The sequence below is a fragment of the Xenopus tropicalis genome, chromosome 2, assembly GCF_000004195.4.
Source record: "Xenopus tropicalis strain Nigerian chromosome 2, UCB_Xtro_10.0, whole genome shotgun sequence".
Taxonomy (NCBI): domain Eukaryota; kingdom Metazoa; phylum Chordata; class Amphibia; order Anura; family Pipidae; genus Xenopus; species Xenopus tropicalis.
Genome location: NC_030678.2, coordinates 69476243 through 69496835, shown reverse-complemented (window position 1 = coordinate 69496835; position 20593 = coordinate 69476243). Strand labels below are relative to the sequence as shown.

General features: G+C 40.1%; 1 protein-coding gene across 3 annotated transcripts; it reads right to left on the bottom strand.

Moving 5' to 3' along the window:
* Positions 1 to 13946: 13946 nt before the first annotated feature.
* rpl10a (ribosomal protein L10a) lies at positions 13947 to 20589 on the bottom strand. Of its 3 annotated transcripts, none has more exons than XM_012955646.1 (6): positions 20264 to 20589; positions 17168 to 17242; positions 16364 to 16444; positions 15904 to 16052; positions 14723 to 14895; positions 13947 to 14141 (listed from the first exon to the last, which is right to left on the bottom strand). In XM_012955646.1, the coding sequence occupies exons 1-6, from the start codon at positions 20266 to 20268 to the stop codon at positions 13971 to 13973; spliced, it is 654 nt and encodes a 217-aa protein (XP_012811100.1). In that variant the 5' UTR covers positions 20269 to 20589; the 3' UTR covers positions 13947 to 13970.
* Between the last annotated feature and the right edge of the window lie 4 nt (positions 20590 to 20593).

Genomic DNA, 20593 nt, shown 5'->3' with positions numbered 1-20593 from the left:
CTCCTGGATCAATATGTTGTTGTGTATTTAGATGACATCCTGATTTTCTCCCGTCTCTTCAGGAACATCGTGAACATGTTCTTTCCAGACTCCGGAAACATCATCTCTATGCCAAAGCATCCAAATGTGAATTTGAGGTATCCTCTATTGAATTTTTGGGGTTCATTGTCTCTGTGAAGCTCTCTGCTGGTCCGGTGCGGTCTCCTGCCTTGTGCGTCCTGGTAGACAGCGACACACAACTGCGCATGTGCAGTTGCGCATAATGAAGCCTTTGACACCATCTTGGTAAAGGTTTTTTAAAGGTTCCTGTTTCCTCACTTCCTTGTTGTTTTTGGTGCCAAGAACTACCTATTTAAACTGCTTTTTCATTCTCTCCTTGCCCAAGCTGGCTTCTGGTTATTATCAGTACCTGCTCAAGCTTCTTTTATTGTGTATTTCTGGTTTTAACTTCGGCCTGGTTCCTGACTACGTTTCTAGCTGCCCGCCTCGACCTTTGCCTGTACCCCGACTACGATTTTGCCTAAACCTTGCCGATACCTCGTATTTTCATCTGTACTCTGAAAGTTTGCACGGCCCCAGCTTGGACCGCAGCAGAAATTTACGGGGCCCCAAAAGGGTGTTGGTGAAGACCGGGAAGGGCTGGGAGTCCCTGCTGTACCGTAAGAGTCAGATTTTACATCTAGCGGTTCCTGCCTAACTAGTACGTTACAGACTGTTCTTAATTGGCCTGCTCCAACTGACTGTAAGAAGGGTGCAACGATTCATTGATTTCGTCAACTTCTACAGGAAATTTATTAAGAATTTTTCTGCCATTATTAAACCAATCACAGATCTAACTAAAAAAGTTAAATTTTCCTGGTCCACAGTCGCTCTAGAAGCTTTTAAAAGACTCAAACATCTTTTTACTTCCGCTCCCATTCTAATTCATCCTGATTCTTCAAGACCTTTTATTTTGGAAGTTGATGCTTCTGAAGAGGCTATTGGAGCAATACTATCTCAAAGGATTGGTCCCAAGCAAATTTTAAATCCTGTTGCCTTCTTTTGTAAGAAACTTAGTTCTGAATTATGATGTGGGAGATCGGGAGCTACTGGCTATTAAGAGTGCCCTTAAAGAATGGCGGCATCTCTTAGAAGGAACATCTTACCCTATTCTAATTTTTACTGACCACAAAAATTTAGAGTATTTACGTTCTGCTAAACAGCTCAATCCTCGTCAAGCCTTTTCTTTTTCTGGTTTCAATTCATATTACCAACAAACCTGGCTCAAAAAATATTAAGGTCGATGCCACATTTATTTCATAGTGTATGTATGTATGTATGTATGTATATCTTTATTATAAAGCTCTACCTATGAAACTGCATCAGCCTGGGAATTTTCTCTTACTTCAATCAATCTTCATTAAGAACATCAGAAAAGTGAATCAGTCAATTCAAGATTATATCATTATATTTTGGTAATTCCACCCTCTCTTTGCTTGGATGCCTTGAAGCTTACTCATGATCATCCTCTTGCTGGTCACTCTGGTATTCAAAAGACTTTAGATTTCGTAAGACAATTCTTTTGGTGGCCCTCTTTTGTCAAGGATTGTATTGCCTGTTTAATGTATTTGCTTAAACTTTAGTTAGCCCTGCCATCTGCTAATTTCGGACTCTGTGAGTAACCCATATTCTCATTTATTTGGTGGGTTTCTTGTATGCACTTAGACAATCCTCATATCTGAGCTCCACCATCTTGAAATTCGTGACATATTGAGATAATCAAGGTGATCTCTACAATTACTCCGTAAACAATCTGTCTTTCTTTATTCTTTCTTCATGCAGTCAGAGTCGAATTTTGATTGATAAGTAGGGTTAGAAAATGTATTAGAACTAAACAAACTGACATCCACACTAATACTGCACGTAGACAGGATTTGAGTTATTTTCAAAGACAGGTAGATTTAATAATTTTATAGGCAAAAGGAGACCCATGAAAGCATGTTGCCAAGTATACCTCTTTGACATATATCGATATATAGTCAATAAACTATTATGGAAGTTTTATGAGTGCCTTCAATTGTATTAACATTAATTTACTTTTCCCACTTTTGGTTATGTCATTTTTCTTTTGGGGTAATGTTCCTTTAAGGGTACTACATAGTAACATAAGTCAAAAAGGGATTCTGGGAACAAATTCCTTTAGGCTCTTAGAAAAGTCCCATTTACATGGGCTTGTCCCATTTACATGGGTTTATCCTATAGACTAATGCTTACCCACTGGGTTTTCAATGCAAAAGCCAGGATAATAGCTGATCAGATTCCCAACTACAGACCAGTTTCACCCTTCTTGGGGCTCATCAGTGTAGTGCAGGGTTTTCTGATCAGCATAGGTAGAGTCAGGAGTGGGGATTCACGAACAAGCTAAAAGGGTCTCCTCAACTCCTCAAACCCTCTTTTTGACTTATTTTCATACGTATGAGGCGGTCTCCTCAACCCTTTTAGCTTGTTTGTGAATACCCACTCCTGGCTCTACCTAAGCTGATCAGAAAACCCTGCACTACACTGATGAGCCCCAAAAAGGGTGAAACTGGTCTGTAGTTGGGAATCTAATCAGCTATTATCCTGGCTTTTGCATTGAAAACCCAGTGGGTAAGCATTAGTCTATAGGATAAACCCATGTAAATGGGACAAGCCCATGTAAATGGGACTTTTCTAAAAGCCTAAAGGAATTTGTTCCCAGAATCCCTTTTTGAATTATTTGCATATGTATGAGGCGGTCTCCTCAACCCTTTTAGCTTGATAGTAACATAGTAAGTTAAGTTGAAAAAAAAACTTATGTCCATCAAGTTTGACCATAATGCCTATATATAAAGTGCCTAGCTGCTAGTTGATCCAGAGGAAGGCAAAAAACCCCATCTGAAGCCCCCCTAATTTGCCGCAGAGGAGGAAAAAAATTCTTCCTGACTTCAAGATGGCAATTAGACCAGTCCCTAGATCAACTTGTACTAAAAGCTATCTCCCAAAAACCCTGTATTCCCTCACTTGCTAAAAAGCTGTCCAACCCCTTCTTAAAGTTTATAAAAGAGGAGTGTGTCTGTTCGTTAAGCAAGAATTAAAAGCAAATATTAAAAAGGAAGTGATGGGGGTAACAGATGGAGCTGAATCCTTATGGGTTGAGCTTCTCACAGATAGTAAAGAATCTACCAAACTAATTGTAGGGGTATGCTATGTAAGTGAGGAGGAGGAGGAGGCTCAGCTCCTGTTGCAAATAGAAAAGGCTGCTAGTTTGGGGCAAGTGATAATAATGGGGGATTTTAATTATCCTGATATTGCCATAGTACTGCCAGGACAGTAAATGGATGACAACTTTATGTCACAGGTTGTTGAGGAGCCAACCAGGAACCATGCTATATTGGATCTAGTGATCTCTAATGACCCAGAACGTATAGCAAATGTACAAGTTGTTGAACCCCTAGGTAATAGTGACCATAATGTTATTTCATTTGATGTTTGGTGCAGGAAACAAATTTACACTGGGGCAACAAAGACACAATTTTAGGAAAGCAAATTTTTGCTCCATGAGGGCAGCGCTTCAGGGCATAGATTGGGGCATTATGTTTCCTGAAAAAAACACAGAGCAGAAATGGTTGTCATTTAAAATGATATTAAATCATTACTATTCTCAATTTATTCCATTAATAAGAAAAAGTAGAAGTGTTAAGAATCACCCTATGTGGCTTAACTCTGAGGTAAAGAAGTTAATAAGGAAAAAAAGGAAAGCTTTTAAGAAATATAAGTCAGAGGGGACAGTAGCTGCGTTTAATGAATATAAACACTATAACAAGTGTTGTAAAACAGCAGTCCGGAAGGCAAAGATAGAAAATGAGGAGCACATCGCGGCAGAGGCCAAGACTAACCCCAAAACGTTTTTTAAGTATATTAATAGTAGAAAGATGCAGGTTGACGGTGTGGCCCCATTGAGTTATAGTAACAATATGGTTACAGCGGATACAGAAAAGGCAGATGTGCTTAACCAGTTCTTTTCTGGGTATACAGTAGAGGAGCCAGAGTGCCAAGTCCCACCCAATAGCTGCACTGTTGCCTCAGCTCCAACTACACAGTGGTTGACACAGGATATGGTGCTTAAAGGGTTACACAAGATAAATGTAAACAAGGCACCGGGGCCAGATGGAATACACCCTCGGGTACTGAGAGAGCTGGTATTATCAGACTCGCTTTCATCAGGTATGGTACCTAGGGATTGGAAGAAGGCGAATGTCATTCCTATATTTAAAAAGGGAGCAAGATCTCAGCCTGGCAATTATAGGCCTGTAAGTTTGACATCCGTGGTGGGCCATCTATTTGAAAGCTTGCTAAGGGATCACATACAAAATTATGTACTGGAGAATGCCATTATGAGCAGTAATCAGCATGGCTTTATGAAGGACAGATCATGTCAGATCAATTTAATTGCTTTTTATGATGAGGTAAGTAAGAAGCTGGACAGTGGGGATGCAGTAGATATAATCTATTTGGATTTTACCAAAGCATTTGATACCGTTCACCACAAACGACTGCTTTCTAAACTAAGGTCTGTTGGTCTTAGTGAAGTCGTTTGCACATGGATAGAAAACTGGCTACAGGATCGGGTACAGAGGGTGGTTGTTAATGGTACATTCTCTGCTTGGAATAAGGTTCTCAGTGGGGTCCCTCAGGGTTCTGTACTGGGTCCACTTTTGTTTAATTTGTTCATAAATGACTTGTGGGAGGGTATTATAAGTAATGTATCAGTGTTTGCAGATGACACAAAACTCTGCAGACCAGTCAATTCTATCCAGGATGTGGCATCCTTGCAGCAGGATCGTGACCAACTGGCAATCTGGGCAGCTGAGTGGCAGATGAGATTTATTGTGGATAAATGTAAGGTCATGCACCTGGGATGTAAAAATATGCAAGCCACTTATACCCTTAATGGGACTGCACTAGGCAAATCCATAATGGAGAAAGACCTTGGAGTCCTTGTAGATAATAAACTTGGCTGTAGCAAGCAATGCCAGGCAGCAGCTGCAAGGGCAAACAAGGTTTTGAGCTGTATTAAAAGGGGTATATATTCACAGGAGGAGGGGGTTATTCTTCCCCTTTACAGAGCGCTGGTAAGGCCCCATCTAGAATATGCTGTTCAGTTCTGGTCTCCAGTGCTCAAACGGGACATGATTGAGTTGGAGAAGGTCCACAGAAGGGCAACTACGTTGGTAAAGGGTATGGAAGGTTTCAGTTATGAGGAAAGACTGGCCAAGTTGGGTCTGTTTACACTGGAGAAGAGGCGCTTAAGAGGTGACATGATAACTATGTATAAATATATAAGGGGACATGGGCGTCCGCAGAAAATTTTCCAAGTAAGCTAGCATCATCCTGCAACAGATAAATATATATATATATATTTTTTTTTTTTGCAGGATGATACTAGGGGAGGCTAAATATGGCCCATACACAGACTGACCTACAGCTAATGTGACACTTAGTGGATTCACTGCTGACGTAAAAAGTTAACCTCCCAACTACCTCTTGCCGTTCCCACTGACTCCCAGGGATACTGTACAAAAGTGCGGGTGGGGGTGCTTTTTTTTTTTTACCCTAAAATGTTTAGTATTAGTAGTAAAAGTATTCATACGCGCACTTCTGTTAGGGGATCTGCAAACATTTGTGTTTGGGATCAGTTAGCTTAAAGGGGTAGTTCGCATTCTAATTCACTTTTATTTTTAATGGTTTTTCAGTTATTTAGCTTTTTGTTCAGCAGCTCTCCATTTGGTATTTCAGCAGCTATCTGGTTGCTAGGGTCTTATTTACCCTAGCAACCAGGTAGTGATTTAAACAAGAGATGGGAATATGAATAGTTAAGGGGCCTACTTGGAAAAATAAGTAATACAAAATTATAATAATAATAAAATTGTAGCCTCGCAGAGCAATATTTTTTGGCCCCCATTTGAAATCTGTATAGAGGCAGAAGAGAAAGGCAAATTATTCAAAAAAATTAATTAGGAAGACCAATTGCAAAGTTGCTAGGAATAGGCCATTTTATAACATACTAAAGGTTAACTTAAAAGTGAACCACCCCTTTAGATGTGTTTATGTTAGTTTTATAGCAAGAAAGGCAGTGGGTACTGACTCCCCATTATATACAGTGAGATGCAGTCCGTATTTACAAACCCAGCACATTATATGCCATGAGGAGCAGTGGGTACAGATGGCAGATATTCAGGCCCTGGCACTATAACACTGGCACTGATACACAACATTGGCCCCACTGTAACTTACTATAAATGAACAAAACAATGACAAAAAAAAAAAAAAAAATAGTAAGTGCAAAAAACAACAACACATATATAAACACACAATGAGCTTTTTCAGAGGGAAAGAGTTAACTTACCCTCCATGTGTTAGGGTAGGGGATAGATTATAAATTAAACAATTTAATGTCAGCTAGTGATTCTTTAGAACTGTATAGTACCTGTGGGATGAAAACTGCAGCAAAAGTTGAGAGTTGGTTCTCAGGTAAAGTTACAGCTGCAGATTCATCTTTTCAGTCTTTATTTCTGTTTCCAGTTTGCAAAATCTCCCGATCCCTGTGTGCATCTGTGCTCTGATTGGTCAATTTTACTGTCTGTCAAGGAAGCTGTGCTCTGATTGGTGAATCCACAAGAAGAAAGATCCAATCGGAGCACAGCAAAAACGGGCTTGAGGGGAAAGTGCAGAAACGGAGTAAGGTTTTTGTTTTTTTTGCTACTTTTCCAGGGGGGGGCAAGTGCCCCCTCTTGCCCCCTTCTGTGGACGCCCATGTAAGGGGATCATATAATAACCTCTCTAATGCTTTATTTACCAGTAGGTCCTTCCAACGGACACAAGGGCACCCACTCCGTTTAGAAGAAGGGAGGTTCCGTTCAAATATTCGGAAAGGATTTTTTACTGTGAGAGCTGTGAAGTTGTGGAATTCCCCAAATCAGTCGTGCTGGCTGATACATTATTGGAGTCAGGAAGGAATTTTGGAGTCAGGAAGGAATTTTTTTCCCCTCTGAGGCTTCAGATGGGTTTTTTTTTTCTTTAAGAAGGGGCTGGAAGGATTCTTAGCAAGTGAGGTAATACAGGGTTATGGGAGATAGCTCTTAGTACAAGTTGATCCAGGGACTGGTCCGATTGCCATCTTGGAGTCAGGAAGGAATTTTTTCCCCTCTGAGGCTTCAGGTGGGTTTTTTGCCTTCCTCTGGATCAACTAGAAGTTAGGCAGGTGGTGTGAAAAACTATTCCTGATTTCTTATTCTTTTGCATGTTTGTCACACAAAATGTTTCTGATCATCAAACACATTTAACTATTAGTCAAAGATAACACAAGTAAACACAAAATGCAGTTTTTAAATGAGAAAAAAAATCCAAACCTACATGGCCCTGTGTGAAAAAGTAATTGCCCCCTGAACCTAATAACTGGTTGGGCCACCCTTAGCAGCAATAACTGCAATCAAGCGTTTGCGATAACTTGCAACGAGTCTTTTACAGCGCTCTGGAGGAATTTTGGCCCACTCATCTTTGCAGAATTGTTGTAATTCAGCTTTATTTGAGGGTTTTCTAGCATGAACCGCCTTTTTAAGGTCATGCCACAACATCTCAATAGGATTCAGGTCAGGACTTTGACTAGGCCACTCCAAAGTCTTCATTTTGTTTTTCTTCAGCCATTCAGAGGTGGATTTGCTGGTGTGTTTTGGGTCATTGTCCTGCTGCAGCACCCAAGATCATTTCAGCTTGAGTTGACGAACAGATGGCCGGACATTCTCCTTCAGGATTTTTTGGTAGACAGTAGAATTCATGGTTCCATCTATCACAGCAAGCCTTCCAGGTCCTGAAGCAGCAAAACAACCCCAGACCATCACACTACCACCACCATATTTTACTGTTGGTATGATGTTCTTTTTCTAAAATGCTGTGTTACTTTTACGCCAGATGTAACGGGACATGCACCTTCCAAAAAGTTCAACTTTTGTCTCGTCGGTCCACAAGGTATTTTCCCAAAAGTCTTGGCAATCATTGAGATGTTTTTTAGCAAAATTGAGATGAGCCTTAATGTTCTTTTTGCTTAAAAGTGGTTTGCGCCTTGGAAATCTGCCATGCAGGCCGTTTTTGCCCAGTCTCTTTCTTATGGTGGAGTCGTGAACACTGACCTTAATTGAGGCAAGTGAGGCCTGCAGTTCTTTAGATGTTGTCCTGGGGTCTTTTGTGGCCTCTCGGATGAGTTGTCTCTGCGCTCTTGGGGTAATTTTGGTCGGCCGGCCACTCCTGGGAAGGTTCACCACTGTTCCATGTTTTTGCCATTTGTGGATAATGGCTCTCACTGTGGTTCGCTGGAGTCCCAAAGCTTTAGAAATGGCTTTATAACCTTTACCAGACTGATAGATCTCAATTACTTTTGTTCTCATTTGTTCCTGAATTTCTTTGGATCTTGGCATGATGTCTAGCTTTTGAGGTGCTTTTGGTCTACTTCTCTGTGTCAGGTAGCTCCTATTTAAGTGATTTCTTGATTGAAACAGGTGTGGCAGTAATCAGGCCTGGGGGTGACTACAGAAATTGAACTCAGGTTTGATAAGCCACAGTTATTTTTTAACAAGGGGGGCAATCACTTTTTCACACAGGGCCATGTAGATTTGGAGTTTTTTTTCTCCCTTAATAACGTAAACCTTCATTTAAAAACTGCATTTTGTGTTCAATTATGTTATCTTTGACTAATAGTTAACGGTTTTTGATGAGCAGAAACATTTAAGTGTGACAAACATGCAAAAGAATAAGAAATCAGGAAGAGGGGAAATAGTTTTTCACACCACTGTATAGGCATTATGGTTGAACGTGATGGACGTATGTCTTTTTTCAACCCAACTTACTATGTTACTATGTTATTTATAATACCCTGAATTGACCTGATAAGAAACCTTATTGAGACTCTTGTAGTGAATACAGACCAGTAATATGAAGGAAATCATGCTAAGATCAAAGTTATATAAACAGGAATAAAGCATATGCTCAAATAATGTTACAAAAATCTCACCCGAAGTATAGATGGGCCCGGGTGCTCATGCCCCAGACCCTCAGAGGGAGCCATCATGGATAATTGCAAACGTAGAAAAAAGGCAGGCACTCCGGTATTACGGTATTTGAACAATTGCTTTCTTCACTTGAATACCGGGAGTGCCTGCCTTTTTTCTACGTTTGCAAAGATCAAAGTTATGCTTTCACCAGCTAATGGATGGATTAAGTACTGAAATCAGCACAAGATACAGCCTTTTTTTTTCTTTGGGGTACAATATATTTAGCTGTGACGGATTGCACCTCAATGGAAGGGGGTCCCCTGAGCTAGGGGAGAAAATGGCTGGATGAGGGGGGTTGGCTAGAGTTTAATGGAGCTAGTGCTGAGGGGGCAGTGGGATTAGCAAAGAGTCATGGGGGAGGAGTGAGGGGGGTATACAGTATATAAGGAGCTTCTATTATTACAAAGGAAACAGCCTAAAGGTCCCCATACACATACAAGCAAGCGGATCTTCACCCAATATCCCCACCTATGGGTGAGTGATTTCGGGGAGCGTGCAGGCTAATGGGCCAAACAATCGAATTATATTCAGGGCCGCCATCAGAAATCATGGGGCCCCTCACAACAAAATTTTCTGGTCCCCCCTCCTCCCACGCCCTGTCCCCAATGGCCCCTTCCATCAGTACAAAGGACACACAGGCATTGGTAGCCAGGGCCCCCTAAAACATTGGTAACCAGGTCCCACCAGCATCCTCCAGTTACCCCCCTCCCAAGTCCTCCAGCTCCCCCCCAGAGTCCTTCCCAGCATCCTACAGCTCCCACCCCCCACGTCCTTCCCAGCATCGTCCAGCTTCCCCCCCCCCAGCATCCTCCGGCTTCCCCCCAGCATCCTCCGGCTTCCCCCCACCCCAGGCAACTTCCTCCAGCTCCTCTCAGCTTCCCCCCATCCCAGCGATTACCTCTGGCTCCCCTCAGCGTCCCCCATCTCAGCTACTTCCTCCGGCTCCCCCGCCAGCATCTTCTTCCGTCTGCGTCCTCTTGATCTGTGCACTGCATCTGGTGAGCCAGCAAATTTCCCGCTGACCACCAATGACAGGGAGTTCTAGTCTGTAATGTTCCTTTTTCATATTTTGTAATAAAATTTATCTTTTTTCAAATATTTTAAATCCTGTGAGCGCTGACACTTTTTTGTCTTATTGTACTATATTTGCTCTTGCACCCAGGTATAATCATTGTTAGTGGTGTGCACCAACTGGCTATTATATATATATATATATATATATATTTCAAAAAGATTGCTACGAGTGCACTCCAGGGTCTTTTCCATAAAAACTATCTTTATTATAACATTGCCATCTTATCAACATTTTGGCTCTGGCCTAGAGCCTTTTTCAAGATACAATGGCCACATAAAAGCTTCACATTAAATACACCCAATGTTGCAGGCATGTCCCAACTGCTCCCCAAACACCTCCCCCTCCTTTAAAGGGATGGTGTACTTTATCTTTTTGTGGGAGATTTTTTAAAGTGAAAGTAATCTATCTCCTAATGTTTCTAGTACTCCTAACCCTAGCATTATCTTGTGCTCAAAAAAAACAATTGAACTGACAATATTCGTTCAACCCCTTTGGGGCCCCAATCTTTTAATCCAGTACGTTTCTCGCTGATAGTGATATATAGATAGTGATATATATATATATATATATATATATATATATATATATATATATATATATATATATATATATATATATATATAGCAAGACAATGAGCCGCACACGCAGGGACTTTTTTAGAAAACAAAAAATTTCTTTAATGAAAACGATCCAACGTTTCGAGCACCAACTGTGCTCTTCCTCAGGGACAAACCTGGTTTGTCCCTGAGGAAGAGCACAGTTGGTGCTCGAAACGTTGGATCGTTTTCATTAAAGAAATTTTTTGTTTTCTAAAAAAGTCCCTGCGTGTGCGGCTCATTGTCTTGCTATATACATGGTTTTTGCAAGCACCTGGGGCATTTGATTACTATTAGGGTGTGCTCTGTTCTTTTCTGTATGTATATGTATATATATATATATGTATATGTATATATATATATATATATATATATATATATATATATATATATATAGTGATAGTTAGTTATATATATATATATATATATAACTAACTATCACTATCTATCTATCTATCTATCTATCTATATATATCTATCTATCTATATATATCTATCTATCTATCTATATCTATCTATCTATCTATATCTATCTATCTATCTATCTATATCTATCTATCTATCTATCTATATCTATCTATCTATCTATCTCTATATATCTATCTATATCTATATATCTATCTATATCTATATATATATATATAACTAACTATCATGGCTGGGCCCCCTTTAAAGCGACCATCGTCCGGGCCCGGGACAACGGTCATACATATTGTCATGCATACATATTGTAACTAAATATCTGATTACCCCACCCCTCTTCCCTTCTGTACCCCCATTATTTGTTACAAAATAAAGAATATTTAAAAAAAAATTGAGCGCTGGAGGCTATTGCATGTACTGAAAATTATGATTTAATTGGTATCACTGAGACCTGGTGGGATGGAACATGCAACTGGGCTGTGAGTTGAAATGGTTACACCCTTTTTAGGAGGGACAGAGGGATTAAAAAGGGTGGAGGAGTAATAGGGTGGCTAAGTCAGAAAAAGGTAGTAGGTTTGCAAATATGCTAAATGACAACTTCTCATTTCAGGCAGTTCCAAAACCTACTAGGAATGATTCTATTTTGGACCTGGTGATATCTAATAATACTGAATTCATTTCTAACATTTGTATGGTTGAGCATTTGGGGAACAGTGATCATAACATGGTCTCCTTTGAGATAATCCCTTATAGGGCTGTCTCTGCAGCATTAAGTAAAACACTCAATTTTAGACATGCAGACTTTGCCAGTATAAGGGCATCTCTGCAATGTGTCAACTGGGAAAGGCTTTTCACAGGGTTAGACACAGAAGAAAATGGAATATCTTTAAATGTTGCTTAGCAGTATATTCCCCTTGTAAGCAATGAGAGGCATTGCAAAGTAAAATGTTTATGGTTGAATAAAAGTTAGTATCGAGAGTGGTAAGAAAAAAAAAAAAAACTTGCTTTTAAAGCATTCAAGTTAGCTAGGTAGCACACACTTTCATCAGGTAAAAGGAAGCAAATAAGGCATTCAAAATTATTTTTTAAACATGTAAAATAGTAAAACAATGAAGCAAGAAGGGGTGGGTCAGTTGGTTGATGAGAACAAAGAAAAAGCAGAAATTTTGAACTCTTATTTTTCATCTGTCTATACAACTGAGAAGCCAGCTAATGAAGGCTTCCCTTTTAAGGGCTCTGGCACACAGGGAGATTAGTCGCCCGTGACAAAACTCCCTGTTCACGGGCGACTAATCTCCCCGAGTTGCCATCACCTGCCATCCCACCAGCGAAAGTGTAAGTCGCCGGTGGGATGGCACACGGTGGTGCAATTTCAGCAAATCGCCATCACCTGCCATCCCACCGGCGACTTACACTTTCGCCGGTGGGATGGCAGGTGATGGCAACTCGGGGAGATTAGTCGCCCGTGAACAGGGAGTTTTGTCGCGGGCGACTAATCTCCCCGTGTGCCAGAGCCCTAAAGGAAAAGTAACATTAAAATTTAAGTAAAAAAGCTATTCTAAAGAACAGGCCAAGCATGCAGAGAAGAGGCCAGGAATGGGGCTTATAAAAGGATATGCATGAGCATACTTTAGGACATTATCCTTTCACATTTATCTAACCATTTACAGTTTAGTTGAGATACTAGTGTATAAACAGTCTCACCCTATTATAACCTATGTATCTCATGAACCCAACACTGATCAGCTATAAACTTGATAATTTATAAAATGTGATTAGGTCAGTGGCAAATAATCTGAAAATGGTGGTGGGAAAACACACTTTGACCAAAGTTTCCAAAACTGAAGTAATGCATATTTTCCTACCGGCCATCTACATTACCAGTGAGAAAGAATTTGCAGATTAGTGATAAAATCTGCTTTACTATAACCAGGGCTGTGGAGTCGGTAGATAAATTCTCCGACTCCGACGTTTGATACTTCCAACTCAGACTCCTGTTTTTAATATGCCAATGTATTTTATACATTCATACAGTCAATGAAAAGCATGCTTCATGGTCACTCAACGTGTTCGTTTATGCACTGCGCGCATTGGGCTTTATTCTTATAGCAGAGAAGTAATTAATTATGACTGTTTGTGAATTGGGGCATTTAAACTTGCTTTATTTTTTTTTTTTTTATTCCCATTTAAATTTAGTAGGATTCTGCGTCGGTTCATTTTTTGCCGACTCCAACTCCAGGTACCCAAAGTTGCCTCCGACTCAGACTCCACAACCCTGACTGTAACTAAGCTTAATGTGTGACATCACCCTTAGGAAATGCATTTTACAGATTTCTATTAGATCTCTAGTGTTAAAGGTTCTAATACCAGCACAATAAAGCTCCTTAAAAGCACCCTCTCTCCCAAAACCACTGAAATATGGACAGGAAAAAAAAAAAAAGAAAGGTACCTTGAGTTATAATTGTCATTGTTCATTTCCTAGTTTAATGCCATTTGGCTTTCCCTATACTATTAAAAGAGCAGGCAGTCTGGCACAGTATTAAGTAAATTAACACTATTTTTAGAGTTAAATATCAGTAAAAAGTTAAATACACCTTTCCAAGAATGATATTGCCTGCTAAACCTATAAAATTAATGTGCAGTGACTAATCAGTTACTGATCCCAGAAAACTCATCTCCCTTAGAAACTATTGCAACTTTTAAAAAAAAGAGACAAACGTCTTATGAAGGACAACAACACTGCACAAGTAGTTTATAAGAATTTTATTACACTTAGTACAGGCGTTGTGGCTTGCCCATTGTGCTCTTTATGTACAGAGCACGCACATTCTGCCAGTTTTTCTTCAAGAGTGAAACCAAGAAGTTAATAGACAGATGGATGTTGTAAACAAGTTCTTCCTCAGTCAACTTTACATGCCCAACTGCTACAGCCAGACAAAGCACCTGTAAAGCAAGAGTTTAGAAGGTAGAACTTATCACTCAGAAGCAATTTCAAAATACAGCTCAAATGAAGTGCTTGTTACTTTCTAAATCTGTACCACTAAAAGAAAAGCTATCAAAGAAAACTTTGATATTTATAATACTTAAGCCTGCATTAGTAAAGTACTTAAAGCCACTTTCAGGTTATCAAGCTCCAATTTTTTTACAAAAAACAGTACTAGACTAATAACCCTTTAGTGGTATTAATTGATCCAGAGAAAGCTGCATTTTGGGCCTAATTCCAAAAACTTGATTTGGTGCATCTTTCCTTTCTCCAAAAATTTAGGCTGGTTAATTGGCTCTTCAAAAAAAATTGCTGATACAAGTAATAGGGACTTAACACCAACATATTTCAACATGCTTCCAGGTAATAAGGCAAATTATGTAACCTAGCAATCACTTTAGATGCTTCCAGATTTCTTTAAATCTGTTCTGATCTTAACTCCCACTTCAATACACCAACTATTCTGTTTGCACTAGTTCTAGCAGCAGGTGAGAGGGATAGCCGATTAAGCAGATTGCAAATTTTTTTTTTTGCTACTCACCTTCTTCATCTGGAACTTTATAGTGGACTTGACCTCGTCCACCTTTGCCACAAGATTTTCATTGTGAGTGAGCAAGGAAGGAAACTTTCCAGCCTTATTCAGTCCAGGCCCCAAAATACGTGGGATCTGCTTAATGAGCGACTCAGAAGCCAAAAAGGCATCATACTTTTTAGCTAGAAGAGAAGAATACAAATATTTTATTAAACCAGTTATACAAAGCAAGTTCTGTTACAGTAGTAAGGAAGAAATGCTTTGGGTTTATTAAAATGTTCCCGAAGGGCATTGACACCAGGTTGTGCACTACTAACATGGGCTAATTTGCTTCAAACCTTACTGCAGTTGAGCTAAGTGAAGGACTGGTCAGACCAGTGATGACCGACTTACTTGACCAGCTTTAACGTATTGCAATATAATCGACAATCACTTTTTTGTTTAAAGGGTAGGGCATCATTTTAGTAGCTTATAGCACAGAAATTCTTCTTGTCCTAGATTACATAAATTTAGCAGTAAGCACAGCTTTTTTGCTATAGCCTTGGGGGAAGCTACAATAAAACTGCAGTTTTCCAGTGACTTTTAAAGAGCTCTGAAGAATATTTTTAAAAACAGGACAGGGGTTGAAAGACAACTACTTGTTCCCAAGCTATGGGATTGGCCCCATTCTAGGCAGTTCCAAAAAAAAAAAAAAAATATTATATATAATAAAATATTTTCCTATACCAATGCTCAGGCTAAAAAACATGACTTATTTAGGGCCTCAAACTACTGCCCAGTTGCTAGGATAAAACTTACAGGTCAGCTAGTCTTACTAGTAAGAAAATAAGAAAAAATATAAGCTTTACTACTATTTCCAAAACAGTATAGAATTTTTAAGTGTACTTCGAAGTCTGCCTCTACACAGCTTTTTGTCAGTTATTTTCAAAACGGTCAGCTCCAATACAGTCTAGGAAATTCCAAAAGATCCACAAGATTTCCACAAGATAAAGCTCTTTAAGTTGATTGAAACTTACACTGGGTGCTTCTTTGAACACCTGCAATTTACATTCATTTTCTATTTAGCAGTTTTGAGATTTGCATTTTTACTTCAAGTTAACACCAATTCATACGAGTTAAGTTCTCTTTATGTGGTAATTTTACATTATAATATTCTTAAAAGCATTCTAGTTGACAGTCAAGATACACACCAAGCTTCTTGACCAGTTTCTTGTTCTTATTTAGCTTCTTAAGTGCCTCAATATCCATATGGGGTAAATCAACAGCTTTAGCTTCATCACAGTGCTGCTGGTCTCCCAAAACACACACTGAAAATTTTGGACGAGGAGTGGATTTCAGCCTGTGAATGTAGAAAAATGCATTTCAGAAAGGACTAGATTCTCATTTTTTACACAGTAAAAAAAACAACTTATTCACAAACCTCACATGATGCCAGGGGTTAACTTTTAAACTCTGGTCGGTAGGTTTAGGGAAGTAAGCCCAATAAACCACACCTCCCCTCATGTTTTAAGACCCAGGGTTAAGGTCCGTCCAGATAACCTCAGGGGGAGGCAGTCTGAACTACCCAAGCAGTTTGCCACAGCAAATGCCTTTTCAAATAAAAAGGGGAAAATGCAAAAGCAAACGCTGGGTGAAACAATGATGTCCAACCTGACTGTGCCAGAAAAACGCTTGTCCTTTTGAGGATCATAGTTTTTGAGACTGATCTGAAGTTCCACGGTTTCAAGGAATCTGAAAACCAAGAAAAGAAAGTTTAAGAGCAGAATTATTTTCACAACCTCCACCATTTAAATACAAATTCCAAACCTATAAAGTATGCTGAAAAGTTAACTTAACAGCTCCTGGAAAGTGAAATTTTAAAAAACACATTTTCTGTGACAGGGAATGTTTATATTGAGGGACCTAACAGCATGATTTATTTTGAAGAACTAGCAGGCCAGACAGCCCACTCCACTGGTCGTGTGTGTTTTGTATGCCAAGACTGGCACCTTTGTTACATTAAGTTGCCTTAAAATAAAGTCCACAAGTTTGCCTTCCTCTCAGAAAAATCCTTCATTCCCACAGTTCTCACCTCTCTCCCTCAAGAATGTTAAGAACTCCCTCCCCACTCCATTAGGAATGTGCGATCTAAGCTATAAGGGCTACAGCTATTCAGCAGGAAGCTATAAAGACAAAGCTCAAATGGCCGCTGCAATCTTAGGCAAACAAAGCTTCCAGGGCTCTATACTCAGGTATGGTAATGCTTTCTGCAGAATAGTGTTCAAGTTGGCACTAATGTGGCAAATCTATTGGAAGTAAGATGCCAAAATGACTTTCCTTCCCCTTTAAACAAAAAATATGCAGGAGTGTATCAACCCCAGTTAAATAGGGATACATCATTTAAGAAATACCAATTAACAGCAAAGTATACCCATGCATACAAATTAAAACCATGGTCCAATTTGCTGTACTTACTTTCTCTTCTTCTTCTTCGATCCCTGCAGCACTTCTCTCACTGCTTCATATAGGGTATCTCGAGAAACTTTGCTACTGTAAAATTGGATATTAAAATAGATTAGAAACATATGCCCAGAACCATTACTACCAGGGATGACCAAAATGATGCAGTAAAATTTGCACACATTGTGCAATTTGATGCAGGCATCTCCGTTTGATGCAAGCGAAACCCGCATCAAGTAACGCAATGTATTTTACGGTTGCGTGGCAATTTTTTTTGCCGCACAAATTATTTTGCCCATCCCTAATCACTACTTTCCGTCAGGCTGAGAGAAGCAGATCAACTTACGCTGCACCATGTGCCTGCACTAAATTACAATAACCACCTGAGGGGGGCACATACAGCAGAGTGGAGGTTGGTCTAAAAATGCGAAAGCAGACTTTTAGGCTGATCTGCTTCTCAGCCCAACTGAAAAACACAGGGCTGAGAAGCAGATATACACATAATGTGCCCTTGCCCTTAGGGCAGTGGCACATGGGGAGATTAGTCGCCCACAATAAGTCTTCACCATTGAGAACGACTAATCTCCTCAACATGCCATCCCACCAGCAAGAATGTAATTGCCGGTGGGACAGTATACGCATCAATGTCATGTGGGGGAGATTTATTGCAGGCAACTAATCTCCCCGTGTACCACTGCCCTTAGGGTAAAGGCACAAGGAGCTACTAGTCACTGCTACAAAAATAGACAATGCTGATAATTTACCAATAATGGTCTCTACATGTGTTTTTGCAGAGGCAATTTTCAGTATTGCCTACAGCAGGGTATTTTCTGGTGTTAAGTAGCGGTGACAGGCAACTGTTACTAAGTAGCTCAGTGTCTTTGCCTTAGGGCAGTGGTACACAGGGAGATCTTAATTGTCGCGGGCGACTAACCTCTCCGCAATGCCATCCCACCAGCTAAGATGTAAGTCACCGGTGGGATGGCATACACATCGCCGCAATGTCCCGCAGCGAGACATCACAGCGACTTGTATGCCATTCCATCGGCAATTTACATTCTAGTCAGTGGGATGGCATTACGGGGGGCGTTTATTTGCCTGTGAAAACAGATTTGTCACGGGGCGACTAATCTCCCCATGTACCACTGCCCTTATTTGGCGAGCTTTCTGAAACTAAAATGTTTGCACACCATTAAGACATTGCATGCTTAATTTTATAAAAAGCTAAGGCCCAGTCTACATACGCTTAAGCACAACTTAGCGGTTCCAATTTTGTTTGGCAGTGCCCTACTTATAGCTGCATATATTCAAAGGTTAATATCAGCGTTCCACTGGAATGTTGGTAAAAAAACAAAACACACTACATATCATTAACATGAGGCCAATAAAGCCTCTTACTCTACATCAGGGATCCCCAACCTTTTGGACCCATGAGCCACATTTAAATGTAAAAAAAGTTAGGTAGCAACACTAGCATGCAAACAGTTCCTGGAGAATGGCAAATAAGGGCTGATTGGCTTTTTGGTAGCCCCTTTGTTGACTGGCATCCTAAAGGATACAGTTTGGCAAGACACATTATGCAACAAAAATTTGCATCCAAGCCACGAATTTAAAAATAAGCACATCCGTTAAGGCCACTGGGAGCAACATCGAAGGGGTTGGTGAACAACATTTTGCTCACGAGCTACTAGTTGGGGATTACTGCTCTACATCATCCATAACCAGGTCATATTATGACTAATTATACATTGTTTATAAAATTGCAATGCACTGTAAAAATGCCTTTCAAAAATACATGCGTACATCAGCAAAGTAAAATTTTCAATTACCCATGGATTTGTTTTACTACCAAAAACCTATTTACCACTTTACACTCCCCAAAGAAAACTAATTTTTAGTCAATCCGAGCTTAGTCACACACATTACAGCAAGTAAAATCAAAAAAACACAATCCATTGGTACCAATTAAGGTGGCCATACAGTGGCAGATTACAGCTGTTGATTCAGGTCTGACAGACCTGGCAACTAATATTCCCTTGTATGGAGCCCTCCCCAATCAATATCTGGCCAAAAATTGGCCAGATGTCAATGAGACAATGCTGTGCCCCTGTCCTATTGATGCAGTCCTTGCTCAGACTTTTTTCCCCCCACTTCACTGCAATAAGATTTGGCCCTAGTGCCAAACAATCCCTTTAGCAAAATATCACCCACGGAAAGCTGTCTCCCTTTGCTGAAAACCTTGCAAAATGGCAAACCCCCCCCCCCCCCAAAAAAAAACACACTAGTCAGTGGGTGTTTTTTTTACACAGCAACTTGTGAATATTGGAGACTACAGGCATTCTTTTTGGCAAAACCTACATTTAGCACTGTTTAAGTATAAAAATGCAAGTGTGACACCCCAGTGCTTTAGATAGGCCTATAATGTGCCCATATACCAGGGCCCCACAGTCTACTTAAGTTTAATCTACTTTTAGAAGAGATAGATAGGCCATTTTCACAGCATTTAGTTGACTGTTGATTGTGGAGGCGTTTTGGCTTCATCTAAACACAGCAACTGTTCAAAAAATATACAAACAAGAAAATGCGGCTGCTCAAAACGTTTAACTCTATTCGCAAAACAGGCCTGGACAGATAGCTACTACACCTCCTAATAATACCCGCAATACCTTAGGATTTCTGCATTAAAGGCAACAAAAAGTCTGTGGTATACTCACAGGCCAGAGTTGGTACAAACGTAACAAGTTTAAACAAAGTCCTGGCTGACAGATTATCCCTCAACAGTAATAAAATGCGAAAACAGACGTCACAGAAACCTGATAAAACCTAATATACATTTTGGCCTTTTCGCTTAGAAAGCAGCACTTGAAAAGCCGATTTCCTTTTTCCGCTTTGCCATGCTTTCCGTGGCTATCAGACAGACAGTACAGCAAGCTTTGGGCCTAGACCGACCTACAATATATGCGACCACGCAGTTAAGCAAAGTTTTCAAACTCGACATTAACAGCTGGAGCAAGCAATACTACATTACGCTGCGATAGTAAATCGCCGGTACGGTAACCGAAATTATACGATGGCCACAGATACTGCATACTCTGCATTCACGATTCTCACCTCATCTTCTCGTCAGCAGGGCAGTTGAAAAGGCCTTCCCTTAACTGCGCAAGTCATTTAAAACAATGAAATATCGCGACATCTCAGTTAGGCGTATGTTTCAAAGCTGCGGCCATTTTTTTTAAGGCAATGCACCAGGAACTTGGAATGAGGCTAGGTTTGTAATGCGCAATTAATGACCCCTGTTTGGTTTTGTTGTGCTGTGCAATTCTCTGAATAACCAAAGAATGAAGTGTACATGGAAGTTGCAGTCCCTGGAGATCGTAGACTTTATTTTTCTTATCAGAGAAATTAAGCAGGTTTTGCCATTTTTAGACTGGCGTCATTCTG

Bases quoted from the DNA above. Each gene is read 5' to 3' on its own strand.
- rpl10a (XM_012955646.1), bottom strand. The intron at 16,445-17,167 runs GTAAGTACAGCA...CTTGGTTTTCAG, and splicing joins TCGAAGAAGAAGAAGAGAAA to ATTCCTTGAAACCGTGGAAC. The intron at 14,896-15,903 runs GTGTGTATCTTG...CTTCTCTTCTAG, and splicing joins GAAACTGGTCAAGAAGCTTG to CTAAAAAGTATGATGCCTTT.